This window comes from Notothenia coriiceps, unplaced genomic scaffold (assembly GCF_000735185.1).
Source record: "Notothenia coriiceps isolate Sejong01 unplaced genomic scaffold, NC01 NC01_scaffold00036395, whole genome shotgun sequence".
Classification (NCBI taxonomy): Eukaryota; Metazoa; Chordata; class Actinopteri; order Perciformes; family Nototheniidae; genus Notothenia; species Notothenia coriiceps.
The window spans coordinates 86,921-103,855 of NW_011369096.1; the positions used below are offsets into that span (position 1 = coordinate 86,921).

The following is a 16,935-nucleotide window of genomic DNA, read 5'->3' on the forward strand; positions in this document are numbered from 1 at the left end:
GTTAATCTTCAAGAGAGCGCCACAGACCAGTTTGAAGATTAGATTTGCGTTTCCATCAGGACGGGAGCAAAGATTTAATCATTCCTCGGTGTACCAAAGCAAAGACGTTGTCGAGGTCGAATGCTGCCAGATTTGAAGTTAATCTTCAGGACGTATCCATGTTTGCGGATTAGTGGCTTGGCTGTGCCCTCAATTGAGCGCCTGCACGGGAGGGATGCTCAGCGGTGTCAAGTCAGCCACAGATGGCAAGAGGGAGACAGGAAACATGGCAGGCAAGATGTCAGAATAAAACCATTGTAGAAGATAGTTCAAATATCCTTTTGCAATTTCAAATACAAATGTGTACATGAATAAAGAATTGGAGATTAGGTAAATAGCGTCATAAGAAACCCCTGATGGATTGAATATAGCAATCAAGTGCATTTAGGGAAAAAATGAAAAATATATGACTAAGATTATTAAAATATATAAATAAATAAAATAAATAAATATCCACAGCACTGGAAAAAGTATAATTAAGGGTCAGATTTATTTAAAGATTCTAATAAAATGTGTATAATTTCTATCTATAAGTCTTTTCAATTTTAGACATGTTTATTTTTTCTCTATTGTTGGGGTTGCCAGTTCACCTTTTATTTTGAAAACGGTAATCACACCAGACAGTTTTCATTATTGTAAGCTTGACAGGAGGAGCTGGGCGCACAGTGCTCCTCCTCAGTTGCTGCCTACAATTCAAGTGTGAACCAGAAAGAAAACACATGATAAGAGCGATGTCTGGACAGTGAATATGGGAAGCAAAACCTTACTGGCACAGAAAGGATTTTAAAATGGGAAAACAGGAGTTTTGATCAGTGACGGCTGCAGGTGGAGTGTGTGTTTTTTTTTTCTCATCACAATGTGTGAGGGATGGATGCGGGTCGGATGCCAGTTTATTGTCTTTACGGATACAAGGACTGGCAAGTTATCAGCATGATTTACAGAGGGCAGAAAAACTGATATCAATGTTACATTTGACTCTGGAGAGAGGACCATGGCGAAAGGGAAGGGACTGTTATTTGCACTGCTGTACTTTATAGCAGAGTTGTGGCTCACTTCGCAGCAGGTCCTGAGAATAGGTAAGTGGTGAAACTGTCTATCCTTTGAATTCATTCCTCTGTGTTAATATACAGTCCGCAGTTTATTATGTGATCCAGGTTGAAGGTAATTTCCCTTTGGCGTCACCTACCTAGTCTATCTTTCATTGTATACTATGTGTTATTAAAAAGTTGACTTTTTGTATTATGTTTTTCACATCTTATTGTCTATAGAGTGACGCTTCTTTGCAAGATGACATTATATTTAGTTTGCAATGTTAGGATATACTCATAGTGCAGCTCAGACTCTGTAGCTAAGTTAAATGGGAGGAGGATAACCTTTAACTCCTCGCATGATAAACCAGAAAATTACAAAAGGGAATCACTGTGTGTTCATGGTAAATGTGTGATGCTTTTTTAGATTGAACTGTAGCTATATAACTTGTTTCTGGATCAGGCAATCATATTATCTGTAACAAACCTAATGGACAGTTGTATTCCTATGTTATTCAATACTGGAATGATGTTTGTAGAATGTCCTTGTAAGGACAAGGGAGGTACACTAAGGACAGAGTTCTGTGTTGTTCCCCTGAAACCACTATATCGGCATTTTTTTTCTAAATAATCTTAATCCACTTTGATTGGCTAAAATCAGAGTCCGTCCCTGTTCCACCATGTCGACAGCGCAGATCAGAGGCAGATGAGTGATTATAGGATGGTCTACAGCTGCGTCTAAAACCATATTCTCTTTGTATGATAATGTTTTTTGGCACTGAGAAATATGAAATGGATACAGAGCGATAGAAATGAGTGGCCAGTCTTAGTGAAAGTTATTTAGACTTGATGCATACATGATGATGGCCAGTGACATCTGTGATTGTGGATCCGAGTTGCAAATGCTCTGTAAATCCTTTGAGAGTTGACAAGAGCTCTGCCTTCACTTTTAATTAGACAAACGGAGCTCCGGCTCTAACTATCCCCCTTTGATTTCTGATGTAACTTTGTAACAATGGAGCTGATATTTGCTATTCATTTTCTCTGCTCCTTTTATGGTTTGGAAGATTGCATCACATTTTTTTTTTCATTTAGGCTTCAGGACTTTTTGCTGCGCTCAATGCCCAAAGCAACTTTGTATTTTTCTGAATTTCTTCTACTTCTAAAAAGACTTTAAAATGGAGCCGTGTGTGTTACATAACTTTGAAGGCTAATAGGCTGGTGCCACCTCCCGTTCCATCAGTCCCGATCTGTGCACTATATTGTTAATCTCTCTAAACCATCTATCACTCTCTGAGGCCACCTAATCTTTGTCATTCTCTTCATGACCCACACACATCATAATCTCTCCCATATGGTGGGTGGCTTCGTTCAATTAACATTGCTCCGTGTTGGCAAGTGCTGGCATCAGATTGTGACTGGCTTCCACTCTCTGCACTGGGGCTGGTAATAATGGTAAATCTTCTCCCTCAAGCCCTTAAACAACTAACACTAATCTTCTTTATGCAGAAAGTCTCTTCCCCAAATATGGTACTTAGGCAGCGACCAAATCTCATCATCAGGGAGAGCACAGAAGCAGCAGCTTGTGGCCTGGCCTCCACTTCCTTTTGCAGTTTGTTAAAGTCCTTTTTCCTCTTGCTTACATGCTTCATTTATTGGTGACATCTGATTGATTAATTAATGACAACCCATATGATGTGAAAGGTTTGATAAGCTACCAGCCAGAGAAATATCCTTTAATAAAATCATCCCGCTAAGAGTCTTACACCCAGCGCTTTTATAAATTAGGTAGCTTTGATACAGATTATAATCCTGATTTTAATTATTTCGGTCTAAATGTTTTTGAGTTGAGTCGCAAGCAGCTATCCTCTGAACAGAGAAACCTCAGTGCTCCACATCAAACGAACATAGTAGACTGGTTAGGACTTCCTCATTCATTCACAGTCTGGCATGGGCCCAGATTGGAGTGGTGCTGGTGGTGTTGTTGAGGAGGGCGTGGGGGGCGCTCACTGGGAACGAGCCCAGGATGGGGAGAGGGGAGAAAGCAAAACACTACGTCATTGTGCCTCTCTGCCTTAAAAGACTCCCCTTCATTTGATAACTGCACAGATTAGAATCAGGATCTAAAGATCATTTCCTTAATGTTAACCTGTTATTTGGGGTATTTGGATTAAAACAGGTCGACACAGCTGCCTAAACCTGAACACTGTTATGTTTCTTGCTCTGAGCACTGAAGGGAGGAACGGAGGCCCTATAAAAAGCCAAGCCTCAGGGTTTATCAGCATTTGCCTGCGGCACGAGCAGAATCTATTGTTTTGTGACCTCCTAAGCGTGCAGCACCCCACAGCATCGTCTGGCCTATTAAAGATGAGATGGAGGCTCAGTGATCCTGAAAATTATATTGGAAAGTAATTAATGGTAGCTGTGGCGATGCTTTTTTTTAGTAGCCGTCATCCCATTTTTTTTTTTAAAACCCTTCTTTATAAATTGAATTAATAATAAAGCCCTGATAAAAACTAGTGAACTTGCAGTGTTCAAATTACAAGGATGTTTGTTCCTTGCAAAAGAAGATGTGCTTTTATATGCAGGATATTATAGAGGTTTTTATTATATTTTGAAGACAGAGTAAGGATGAATTCATTATTCCTCTACAATGCACAACAGCTTGTCAAGCTTGTCGAGTGATTCATGCTTCAACTTTACAGTTATACATGCATCTCTTAGCTCAAACTTTCAATTACTGGAGTATATGATCACAGACGGCTCTAACTTTCTCCTCAATTTGCCTGCTAAAAGTCTACTGATCCATGAGTCATCTGCAAACAGAAAGTGTGAAATGCTTATTCCCTATTTTCTCTGCATCAGTATTGGAAATTAATTCCATTTATTATCTGGTTTGCCCAACTCCATGCAATGTGGTGGAGCTGAATACAAAAGGTGCACTGAACCATGATCCAATGACCCATTTCTGGAGTTACGCTCAAAATGCAACCACACAGCGCGGCTAAAAAGCTTCAGGCAGGACTGTTCACAGGCCAAAGGATTATGTTGCAAACAAACAAAACAGGATCTATTTCTTAGTCAAATACATCCATGTCTATGTTCTAATCTTATTTTACTTTTCAAACTTAATTCATGTTAAAACATACTGGGATATCTTAATTCAATATTGGAGTATAGGCCAAAGCTTCAAATCTGGCAAATTGTTGCTATTCATTTGAAGAAAAGCTAGAACAAAGTCACAGTTGTATTATGTGTACGGTAGTGGTTGACTAAACAAATAACAGTACAGAAATTCCAAAGATGTGCGTTACGCATTACATTGTTGGTCTGAGAGAGACCACAGAAGGGTTGAGCTGTGATAACACAGTTGCTTGATTTCAAGGTGCTCAAGTTACCCTTTTTTAAATAAAATACCTGCCCCCAGTGTAACTCATTATATGCCGCCTTGGAAAACAATGTTGGCTCAATCTCATTGGACCACACATGTGAAACCCTTGGCTAGAGACAGATTTCATTATTTTCCTTGGGATGTGTGCATTATATATTGTGGGTTTCTTAATTGAAAATGCATGTAAGAGATAACATTGATGATTTCCTTCCTCAGTTTTCAAGCACATGAATATAAGCTCATTTGAAACCAATTTTCCAGAAATTAAGTGGAGTATGGTTGCTGCTTCACTCCAGATGTCTGGACGGTTGATAGTGGCCATGGGCATGACAATAACTGATGATTTTTTTTTTTTTTTAATTGTTTTGTTGAAGAGGGACAAGGCACATTGAAGATTTTTTTTAACAATTAATGCTTCAAAATGTAAATATGCCGGATTTGAGCTTTTAGCTAATTTCCATCCGTACTCCATGTAAACATTTATAAAAAAACACATACTTTTAAAAGACTTAAAATTGTCAATACTCAAGAAACTGTGTTTTTCAAGGATGGTACAGTGGTGGTATGAATGTGGCTTTCTGTCAAACACCTTGATAGCTCTCTTGTACAGCTGTTCTATGGGTTTCAGGTTTGTGGCACAAGCAAATGACCAGTTTGTCAAACAGTATTCCATTATAGCTGGGCTTTGTTACATCCAAGCTAACAGATGGATCATTTGTTTCCTGTTTCACATTGTGTGTATAACCATTCCAAGTGCATTAATAATAATGTGTTTTGTCCAAAGACATGTTTAACAAAAGGCTTGGCTACTTTAAACACTATAAATATTTCCCAGTAGTGTTCCTCTGACCAGCACTGATTGCTTGGACCAGCCCTCTCCTTGCTAAGCTGCAAACTGCTGTCACCGTGGATCACCCTCTGGACATCAATACACTTGTACTATAGCCTACTTTAGCAGAAATGTAAGATCCTATCTCAGGTCGAATTGACAGGAGAGATAAATGGGTTTTCTTACACTCTGGGGTGTGCCTTTATCGAGCTTCAAAGAGGAAATGAATAAGCCAACGGTGCAATAAAATAGATTTATTTGTCTTTTGCTGATAATAAAGGTTTTGAGAGTAAATTGACGATATAGCCAATTTCCAAGTTAAAACCTTACAAGTAAAAACAGTGGCCTATTCCAACATCAGATGCTGCCGCTGTCTGACAGATCCTAATAGTTCTGTTTTTATGGACGACTAAGCTTATAGACCAGTCTACCAACTGGAGAAATTCCAATGAGGTCATAAGTCATATCTCACTGGAGGAGGCAGTGAATAAATTGTCTCTATTGGCTAATCAATATATGATCAAAAGCTACTAATAAATGCAGACATTTATTTAATTTGAAAGGGGTTTTCAAGTTCTCACACTTTGCTTTTTTTTTTATTATTCATCATTTTTTCATTTGAATAATGACACTTTGCAGGCATCCACCCCTACATGTTTTTATGAACGCCACCAGAGATCAGATACAAAAATACAATTGAGAAAATCTAAATTGCAGCAGCTATTTTTGCCTTCCACAGCCCATATGAGAAAAACAAACCCCTGATTGGAAATGGTGCTGTGATGCTGCTGCCACTCGGATTATTTTGTTGTTGAATCCTTAATAAGGCCTGTGACATTTGCAGCAGCCTCTGCACTTTACGCAAGTAAACATCTACCATCTGGTCGGACCCGTGTTCATCTCCCCTTTTATGACAAAAACACCTTGAAATCAAATCAAAAGACGCCGAGATGGAACACATTTTCTTAACGTATTTGCAAGAAGGTTATTGTATTACATACAATACAAATTCATATTCCAGTGAGAGAGTTAGGGACTTCAACAGGCCTAGCAGCTGCTGACTGAGACTGAGGTAACCATAATTAGGATTGGCACTTTCAAGCATGCTTTTAGTAACCACGGAGTGCAGACAAGGCTCTCTCAGTTTGGGGTTTGAGGCTATGCTACAGCAAAGAAAAAGGTCATTCACAATCAAGGTCTCAAGGGGAGCTTTTTAAAGGCCCATTCTTGTTCCAAATCAATCACAATTTCACAGGCAATTCTTCAAACACTTTAGAGAGTGAAATGACCTATTGCCATCTGCAGTCTAAGTTTTATGAGGTCATTTCCAAATTATTGTAGCACAAAATGGCATCTTCAATCTTCTAATGTGACTATCGATTTATAACTACAGGTGGTTTTAAAAGAATATTCCTTTAGGCTTTGTTTCCAGGTTAACTGCATACATGAGACAGTTCATTTGGGATTTGTTTAGATTAAAGAAATTCACTGACTTGCCCTGACTGTTCTGAACTGGCCTTGTTTCTGTCTGCACTCATGAATGTCAATGCAGTGAGAAAAAACATTTAACCCTGAATGTATTATTTCAGAAATCCTATCACTGAATGCTGTTTACATCTGAAAGGCTTTGGTAATATAAAAGTGCAGGGACATGTTCAGCAGGGATAAGAACACTGCACGAGTCATGCTGCCCTATGCAGGTGGTGACAATCCAATGCATTTCTGGCCTTAATCCTCATTCTATTCATGCTGCACTTTATGTAACTGAAATGTAAAACATTGTATGTTGCACTTGAGCCCGGCTGGAGTAATATATCCATATTGCAGGCCATGGCATGCTAGCCGCGTCATTATTCTGGAGCAGCGCGGTGAATTAAGACTTGTACGTTTTTTAGTGGGAATGCTGTTAACAGCATTCCCACTAACTGTTCTTCTACAGACAACATTATTATTATTATTCCGCCGGGTTATTTTGGCCCTCTTCTCCTCCCGCATTGAACATCGCAGAAACTCCGTTCAAACATCAAAACGTTCAGCTCGGTCGGGAATCGATTGCTATTACTTTTCTCATTCATAACTTTCATAATTCCAGAGATACATCCCATAATACATCAAATTTTTAACATTGAAGTCAATGGAGGAAATCTTCAACTTCAACAAATCTTCATGTGACTTCAACTGCTAACTGTTCATTCATACTTTCACTCAGAAACCTCATTCTAACTTTAAAATGTAACACATCTTTGTGACATTATTCATGTAAAACAAGAGTTTAGAGATATTAAACATTGTTCAGACCTTGTTTTAGAGGTTTTCTTCACATTTTAACATTAACTATAGTGCGTGATGTCACAGCTAGAGTGGAGGACAGCTTGAAATTCGCATTCATATTTTTTTTTAAAACTGCCATAATTCCCAAACCCTATATTCCTGAGACATAATTTATCATGACAAATGTAGGAAAACATCTCGTAGCTTGAAAAATGACAAATAATTAAGAAAAAATAATTAAACAAAGTGCCTCTTGAGGGCATGAAGTGACAAAAACATTCAACATTCCTCCATTAAACCCCATTGTAATTTCAGGCAGATATTTCCTCACGGTAACAGCCGCACACCTTTAGTTAAACTGCCAAAAAGGCCACATTATTAACCCGAAACTACACAAAAATGACACTTCAGATACTCAACTTCCTTGACATGCTTCACGTTTTGAAATTTCACAGATATCTGTTACGGTTCTTCCACAAAACGTTCACATGTAAGAGGTTCATCTCTCATTCAGAACAATGAAGCCTTTGAAGTCTAGGCACCTCGTTAGCTCAACTATAAACACCTGTGCAATGGAACACGATGATGTCATCACTCCAACTGATATGCTCAGAGCAGCAGACTTCAGATAGCAGTGTGCAAACAGTCCAGCCGTGAAGACATCTACGGGACAGTTTTGAGATTTCTTCAAATGCCGTTGCCATGGCTACACAATGCTCGCCTTGAAACACGGTTCTCATAAATTCAGTGAAAATACTCCAAACAGCCCAGAACTTCAAAGGTTTGGTAACGATGCAGCCATCAACGCATCTAAGCGTAGTATGGGGTGTCATCAAATGCCGTTGCCATGGCGACAGCCCATTCGCCATGAAACACGATGTCCCTTTAACTCCTATGAAAATTGTCAAAAAGTGCTATAACTTCACATGTGTGCTAACAGTCCAGCCGTGAAGACATCTACGGGATCGTTTTCAGATTTCTTCAAATGCCATTGCCATAGCGACAGACCACTCGCCATGAAAAACAATGTCGCTGTAAATCCAATCGACACGGTCCAATCGTCCCCCAATCTTCACTTGTATATCACCGGTCCATGCTTCAACAGCTCTACGCAAAATCTGAGATCTCACCATATGCCGTTTCCATGGAAACGCATCCCTCGCCATAAAACATGATGTCACTATAACTCCTATGAAAATGTTCAAAAAGTGTGTGTACTAACAGTCCAGCCGTGAAGACATCTACGGGACAGTTTTGAGATTCCTTCAAATGCTGTTGCCATGGCAACACAATGCTTGCCTTGAAACACGGATTTCAAAAAACTTCAGTGAAAATACTCCAAACAGCCCAAAACTTCACAGGTTTGGTAACGATGCAGCCGTCAACGCATCTAAGTGTATTATGGGGTGTCGTCAAATTAATCGATCATTCGCCATCAAGTTAGTTCAGAGGTTGGCAGTTCAAATATTCTGCTGCTTTTCCAAGCCTTTTTACTTTCTTTTCTTCTCTCATCACACATTCAAGCCCCCTGTGTTCATGTATAATTTCAATCTAAATTATTCACTTTCTTCTTACACATTACATTTCAGCATAGCAGTTCAGCGTCAGCTTTTCAGCATAAAGCATTCCCACTAGCAATTTCTTCAGGAATTGCATTCTCTAGTTTTAAATGATCTTCTCCATCTCAACTCTGAAACAACCCCCATCCTGCGTGTGGCCCATGCCATGACACACACAGCCAGCTAACATCTGACTGTGTTTAAAAGAGAAATGTAACTTTAAATTACATAGTTGTGGTCTCATACCTATGTTTATCGCATAGTCCTGGGAAATGGGAGGTAATGCAGCAGTAAATTGCAGGTTTATATGCAGATTTAAAATAAATTAGGCGCTTTGTTATGCTACTTTTGCATGCAAGTTGGTACATAAAACAATTACTAAAGAGACAGTCATGAACAGGAAATCCCTTTTGCACTGCTGATAACTGTTTTACTAAATCAAAAATGTTAAGCCTTACAATACATAACGTGCAGTTTCTTGATGAGAATGGTGGATGATGTTAAGCTACTGCAGAATCACTTAATTGTTCCTTCTTACACTGCAACATGAAGCAGCTTCTCTAAAAACAGTTACACCTCAGAGGTTAGCTTTGCATTTTCAATGTGTTGGCAGCAGTAACACTAACCTCCTCGCAGTAAATTACATTATGTTTTGGGCTTCACTGTGTGATACTATAAATCCCAAGCTGGTTTAAGTATGATTTAAATCGAAAAAGACTTATGTGTCTGGTGCAGTAAATTGAACAAAATGTTTAAAATACGAGTATGAGGTGAAAGAGTTGAGCAGTTTTTACTTGAACCAAGCTGAAATACTGTTGAGAAAGGAGAAAAGAGATGGGATACTTTTAAAAGTCTGCCATGATAATCTGTTATAGGATTTGTTAAGTCTTTAGATTTATTAGCTGGTCTGCTGGTCTTTAATGAACTAGAGGTGATTCATGTCTTCCAAAACAAATCATTCACAAGGCATGGTGTCAACTTGTGAAATTCAGGCCATGTCAATTGGCTGAGTTCAATAAAGGTCAAGCTTTTCTCTAAATTAGATTAAATCGTGTGTTCTCAAGAAGGTCACTTAGCATTATGCGGTATAAGTAACATAGAGAATTGGGCCACATTATGCAACTGTCAGTATTAAGTCATTGTGACGTTGCAAAGCTACGATAGAGGTGAATAACTAGTGAAGTCATCGTTCAAAAAACTAATATCAATTCAGTGTTGGCTATAAAATCTGGCTAAAAATCTCACCGCTAGGCACTGGAACATATGAAAATGTTATTTCACTATATTTTCCTGGTCAGAATAATTGCAATTTGTAATGTCAATCAATCAATCAATCAATGTTTATTTATATAGCCCAATATCACAAATGTTACATTTGTCTCAGTGGACTTCACAGTTTGTACAGAATATCGTGCCAATAGTGTATTAAATATACTCAAAACCTGTTTAAATGACTTTCAAACGTTACGTTTTTAAGGGAACAATATGTGGATTGCATCAATGATGAGATATTATTTTAGTGAGAATCAACGAAACAATATTAATTAAGGTAACCGCCCCCCTGCATAGAGAAAGACTATATTTCAAATAAACATCGTGAGTTTGATTATTCCTGTATTTTTGTTTAAATCAGGCTATTCATTAAACTTTTGACAGCAAGTGCTACAGCTCGTGAGGATATTAGCGATAATCCCAATAATGAAAATTCAACACTAAATGCTTATTTAGTTTTTTTTATATTGTAACCTGTGATGAAAGACAAAATAAAGTCACATCCCTTCTCACCACCCCTGTTTTTTCTCTTCCTACAGGTGGCATCTTTGAGACTCTTGAGAATGACCCCGTTAGTGTTGAAGAACTGGCCTTTAAATTTGCGGTCACCAACATAAACAGGAACCGGACCTTAATGCCAAACACCACATTGACCTATGATATCCAGAGAATAAACCTCTATGACAGTTTTGAAGCCTCAAGAAGAGGTAAGGATATTATTTAGCTTTTTCACTTGAAAAATCTATATATTGTTATAAATATATTGTTTATGAGTTTCCCTAGTGTTGAACATTTGTTATTTCCTCTCTCCACTTTCGGTTCATTACGTCAGCGTGCGACCAGTTGGCCCTGGGTGTTGGGGCAGTGTTCGGCCCCTCTCACAGCTCATCAGTCAGCGCGGTCCAGTCCATATGTAATGCCCTGGAAGTCCCTCACATCCAGACACGCTGGAAACACCCCTCAGTGGACAACAGAGACAGCTTCTACATTAACCTCTATCCTGAATACACCTCTATAAGCCGAGCTGTGCTGGACATAGTGCAGTACTACAAGTGGAAGACGGTCACTGTTGTTTATGAAGATGCAACGGGTGAGTCTAACTCGTAAAGCTTTAAAACAAATCAGCGCTGAATATGTCAACAGTGATTAAAACAGAACAAACACTAAAATGCTTGTGTCAAATTATAACATATATTTAGATAAAAATAAAAGTGCATTTACATAAATATTGGAACATGTTATACGAAAGTTCATCATTTCTATATTTACGTGTATGTTGTGTTTTAAAAAAAAAATGGCTATGGTGTCGGGAGGATCTGTACTACTCAAAAAAACATATTTTTAAGTCTAAAGAATATGATGTGTGTACAGTAGGTCAGGACAACATTAAATGTAATATTTTATTTGAAATGTGTTTATGTATTTTTCCTTTAAATATAGTATGCAATTAAGTCATGGAAAATGTTTACAAAGAATAGCAAAAAGTGTAGTTAAAAAAAAATACTATTGTTTAAACCTATGATTTAAATTTGAAAAAGGAGTGTTAAGTGAACCCAGTCGGTAAGCAGGAGTAGTGGAAAGAAGTGGCATTTATTATTCAAAAGTTAAAACTGTTAAATTCCATAAAACTAAATTAGACTAGAGCAAAATAACACAAAGCAAATGAAAACTGCAACAAACAGCAAGCTGCCAACTCCTCACAACTGCATTAACAGGCCATGTTACCATGTCAAACTCACCTGACTGGAACATACCACTCTTATGCACAGGGTGAGCCAAGTCAGGCAAACATCCACATCGAACAGAAACATGAATACAGCAATAATAATACATGTCCATGTTATTGCTGTCATCTCAATGTATCTATAGGCACCCACTCATCTTAATCAGCATACAAAATATAATATAATTTAGTACAGAACTATTTTACCTATGTTTCTTATTTATTCACCTTACATATTGAACTGAAATTAATATTTACTAGACACAACCTCACCTAATGTGTAGGGCCTATTGAAAAAGGGGCTAGTATCCAGTGTCAGGCCAAAATGGCTGCATAGGAACCTGTAATGACAAATCATCCTATATACATGAACGTATGTTGGGCTGTCACAGTAAAATCAACAAACACAACACCCTGAAAAACTACAGGAAACAGACTGTCACCATCCAGTGAGCACCAATGATACAGCAAAATCACAAGATCATGTAAAGAGCAGTTTATGAAAAATAATTTCAAAGGGATAATGATGAATAAGAAATGTTTTGAACTATTTCTAATAAAGCACAGAGTCTGAAACCTGTAGCACACTAGAGACTATTTCTTACCTTCAGTAGATCATTTTCTTCTTCGACTTTGTGTTTGCAACCTCACCAAATCCATGGGCAGCCATGTTCGGGAGCAATATTATTCTCTCAAAATGTTCATGTTTGTACGGCGGTACTGCACATTGTAATCCTTCTGTTGGAAATAAATTCCATGTTTTGGTCGCAGCGTCAAAACTCCCGCCATGGAGTTCTTCATCGCCAAGTTAGCTAGCTTCACTGATGCTGATTAGAATCAGGTGCTAGCGATGTTTAGTCTGAAACAGACTACTTCACTTGGTCATTAAAGTCCTGATTGCATTCACGATTTCAATTACAAATGCTTTGAACGCAACCCCCATATTCCCGTGGTTGCTGAAGGAAGTATCCAAACATGCCTGATTACAATTGTATTTTTTATTTTATTTTGAAAACCGGAAATTAGGTTCCGATTACGTTCCCTGCAATTCCTCACTGTGACCAGTGGAAGGCAGTGAACACGTTACATTTTTTTGCAAAAACCATCTTAGATAAAATACACATTCTGTAATAAAGTATGGATATCACATTTTCCGAAGAAATCCTAATTACTTGAATAGGGTTATCCTTAAGTTAATGGTTAGAGAAGGTGGAGCTTCTTTCGCTAGTTTAAGGCTAACCAGCGTTTTGTCTGAAATTAGTGTTTAGTACCCTCTTATGGTCATAGAAACTGCATGTTGAAATTAGTTAAGCTGCTGATATTAAAGGTAGGGTATGTAATTACATTACATGTCAGGTCACTTGTTAGACGCTTTTATCCAAAGCGACTTACATACTCAATACTGTGTGGGCAATCCCCACAGGAGCAATTTGGGGTTAAGTGTCTTGCCCAGGGACACAATGACATGCTGACCGCAGTCGGGTTTGAACCTGTTCCAAACACCAACGCACAACCTTCTGCACCACACATCTCCTAATTCACTTCAGAAACACTTTTTGTTATATTCTATGGAATGCTCTTAACATCCCGATAGCAATGAATACATTAAATGCTTTGACAATAAATACATAACAAAATGTCATCTGTGGAAGCCGTGGCGCTGTAAAAAGCAAGAAGAATTATTTTGGCTGGCGGCTAAAATAACTGGATGGCCTACCTGCCTGTCAGCCTTCCATTCTATGCTTCCATCTCGTGCACAAACTTATCTCGTGCCCTCATTGGTCATGTGTGTGTTGGAGGAGGGGCTCTGTAGGAAGTCTGAAGGAAGGGGCAGATTTGTATCGGCTGCGTAGTGCGTAGGGTGGGCGATACCACAAAATCTCGATTCGATCCGATACCAAGTATTTCAGGGCCAGTATCGCCGATACCGATATCGATACTTTTTTTAAAGAAAAGCGTCTTATGTACTTTCATATAGGGGAGAGCAGCGCCATATAGACAACATATAGACTATCTATATGGCGCTGGGGGAGAGCTGCATGACATGATTTTTGAGCTGAAATCATCATAAATAGACTAAATCTGAATTCATTTTCATGAATACAGACAGGACAGTTTTTTATAGACAAATAAACGTTTTACTTTTGCAAATTTAAAGTGCAAACATGAAAAATAACAATACAAAGTGGCCAGAATAGCGAACTGTCTTCTTGCACACATCGCAGTTCACAGTGCTCCACACAACGCTGCTCTTTCTCTCAGCCATCATGCGCGTTTGTGTGTTGCACTCGCGAGTCGCTGGCTGCTGCTGTCCTGCCCTGCCGGCTGCTGTCAGTCAGCTTGATAATCGGCGTTCAGGCAGGGAGCGCGCTGCGCGTGCGCGAGCCTCGAGGAGAGGAGGACAGCAGTGGAGAGAGAAGAAAATAGCATATACTTGTGTTCGTCTGCACATATTTTTTTTGAAGAAATTGACGAGTAGAGGAGACGGAAAAAAAGTATAAAAGTATCGATCCTATTGGCTCTAGTATCGATATTTTGAAACGTAACGTAATATCGGAAGTATGGACTATGCAGTTTTTTGGTCTCATACTCCGTTAGCTTCAGCTACTGTATGTCTTTAGAAAGCACTGTGTAAAGTTGTATCTTAATAACCCAGTCACTGAAGCAGATGCATTTTTTTGCAATTTCAAAACCATGAAACCTAAACACTCAAAGACAATCAAAATCTGATTATGTTTAATCACATAGTTTTACTTCCATGTATTGGAGTAACCTACTATCCAGATTTTGTTTTTTTGTAAATATTTGCTTGTTGACCCTAATCACAATTTTGCTATCTTTTAATTTAAGGACTGATTCGTTTGCAAGAGTTGATCAAAGCTCCATCCAGATACAGCATTAAAATCAAGATCCGCCAGCTGCCAACAGGAAGTAAAGATGCCCGTCCTCTATTAAAGGAGATGAAGAAGGGAAAGGAGTTCTACGTCATCTTTGACTGCTCTTACCAAACATCAGCTGATGTTCTCAAACAGGTGAATTATCCCAAACATCTGCCACCACACTGGACAGAGGTCATTGTCCTGAGGGCCTCAGGGTTTAATTGACATCTTGACACCCAAAATACAACGTGCTCTTTGAAATCCAATTTGAATTATTCAGTGGAGAGAAGTTTCTGTGTTATTTTGGTGTTTCTTCAGTGCTTTTTTGTGTAATGTTCACTATGTGCAAGATTAGTGTAATTCTATCCCCTTTAGAAATCTGATGATCATTTCCAGATCCAAGCAGAGCTTATTTTTGAGCCAGACATAGACATTTCAAACCAAAAGCTGCATGTAAGATTAATTGGAAACACTACGCCTCCATGAGAAAATTGTGACATATACTCACTTGGAAACTTGTTAATCCAAACCATGCAAACAAAACTAAATGAGGCAATTCAGGAAATGGCTGGAATGCCTAATTTGCAAGTCTCTTGGTATGGATGTGGTTGAAAGAAAATATATTTTATGCTGGCTGGAGAAAAACATGATTATGTAGTCGGGGGGGAAACTATGAACCGTTCATTTCTCATCCTGTTTAGATCTTGTCCATGGGGATGATGACTGAATATTACCACTTCTTCTTCACCACACTGGTAAGAAAACATTTCACATTATATTTACAGGAAAGAGTTTCTCTCTGAAACTTAATTGAAAACCTGATGGACATGCTCTTAACTACAGTTTTTCTATTGTCTTAATTAAGTATCTTATTATCCAAGCTGAAATGTGTGTAGGCACCTAGCGATTCTGTTATGCAAAGATTATGCAGATGAACTCAAACATCTGTGGTTTGTTTTATAACAAGATTGCTGGATGTTTTCAGTGCACTTGGCATAATTCCATAGTATTATGCAGTATATTGTTCCTCTGTTTTAATCAACAGTCCCTTTGCCTTTGCTTAGTAACTTACATCTACTTGTGGGTAATTTTTAGTAGAATCAAATGGATTCCTTGCTGATGATGTTGTACCTCTACAGGACCTGTTTGCCCTCGACTTGGAGCCGTACCGCTATAGTGGGGTCAACATGACGGGCTTCAGACTGCTCAACATAGACAGCCCGCAGGTGGCCTCGGTGGTGGAGAGGTGGGCCATGGAGCGGCTGCAGGCTCCCTCTAAAGCTGAGACTGGAATGATGGAGGGGATGATGACAGTGAGTGACTTCACCTTCCTCTTTTCATTCCTCATGCCAAATGTTCTCCGAGGGCAGGGGCCCAGTGGGGAAGCCCGTCTTAACAATGTCCCCACTGCTGCTCTTCTGATTGTTCACGGACTTTAAGCAACATGCTCAAAAGGACACTGAAAGTTAATCATTTCTATATTTAATAAATGGAAAATATATGGACAGTTTGAGCTTGTCTGTAGAGGAAAGTTGGCGAACAGCATTAGTTTGTCATTATTTGGTTTATGTGTGTAAGCTAGTTAGCACAATTTAAAGGTGACCTATCATGCAAAATGCACTTTCGTACATCTTTTATACATGAATATGAGTCCCCGGTGTTCCAGGGAACTCACCAAGTGTCAGAAAATACAACCCTCTCTCTTTTCCTCCGTTCCCAANGCAAAATGCACTTTCGTACATCTTTTATACATGAATATGAGTCCCCGGTGTTCCAGGGAACTCACCAAGTGTCAGAAAACACAACCCTCTCTATTTTCCTCCATACCCAAATCTCTTAAAAAGGGGCTGCAACGGATCTGATACAGGCTGATCCAGATTTGAACATTTCTATGACGTCACAGAAGTGGCGCTACGGCTATTGGGCCAATTCCACCAATCAGGA

General features: G+C 38.8%; 1 protein-coding gene across 1 annotated transcript in view; it reads left to right on the forward strand.

The window, feature by feature from the left end:
- The first annotated feature begins 753 nt into the window (after positions 1 to 753).
- LOC104963618 (glutamate receptor ionotropic, kainate 1-like) overlaps positions 754 to 16,935 on the forward strand; it is a 21,625-nt gene continuing 5,443 nt past the window's right edge. The window contains exons 1-6 of the mRNA XM_010792229.1: positions 754 to 1,115; positions 10,929 to 11,096; positions 11,222 to 11,479; positions 14,963 to 15,144; positions 15,693 to 15,746; positions 16,131 to 16,304. Coding sequence (XP_010790531.1) covers positions 1,031 to 1,115; positions 10,929 to 11,096; positions 11,222 to 11,479; positions 14,963 to 15,144; positions 15,693 to 15,746; positions 16,131 to 16,304 — 921 coding nt within the window. The 5' untranslated portion in view covers positions 754 to 1,030. The remainder of the gene's footprint in view (positions 1,116 to 10,928; positions 11,097 to 11,221; positions 11,480 to 14,962; positions 15,145 to 15,692; positions 15,747 to 16,130; positions 16,305 to 16,935) is intronic.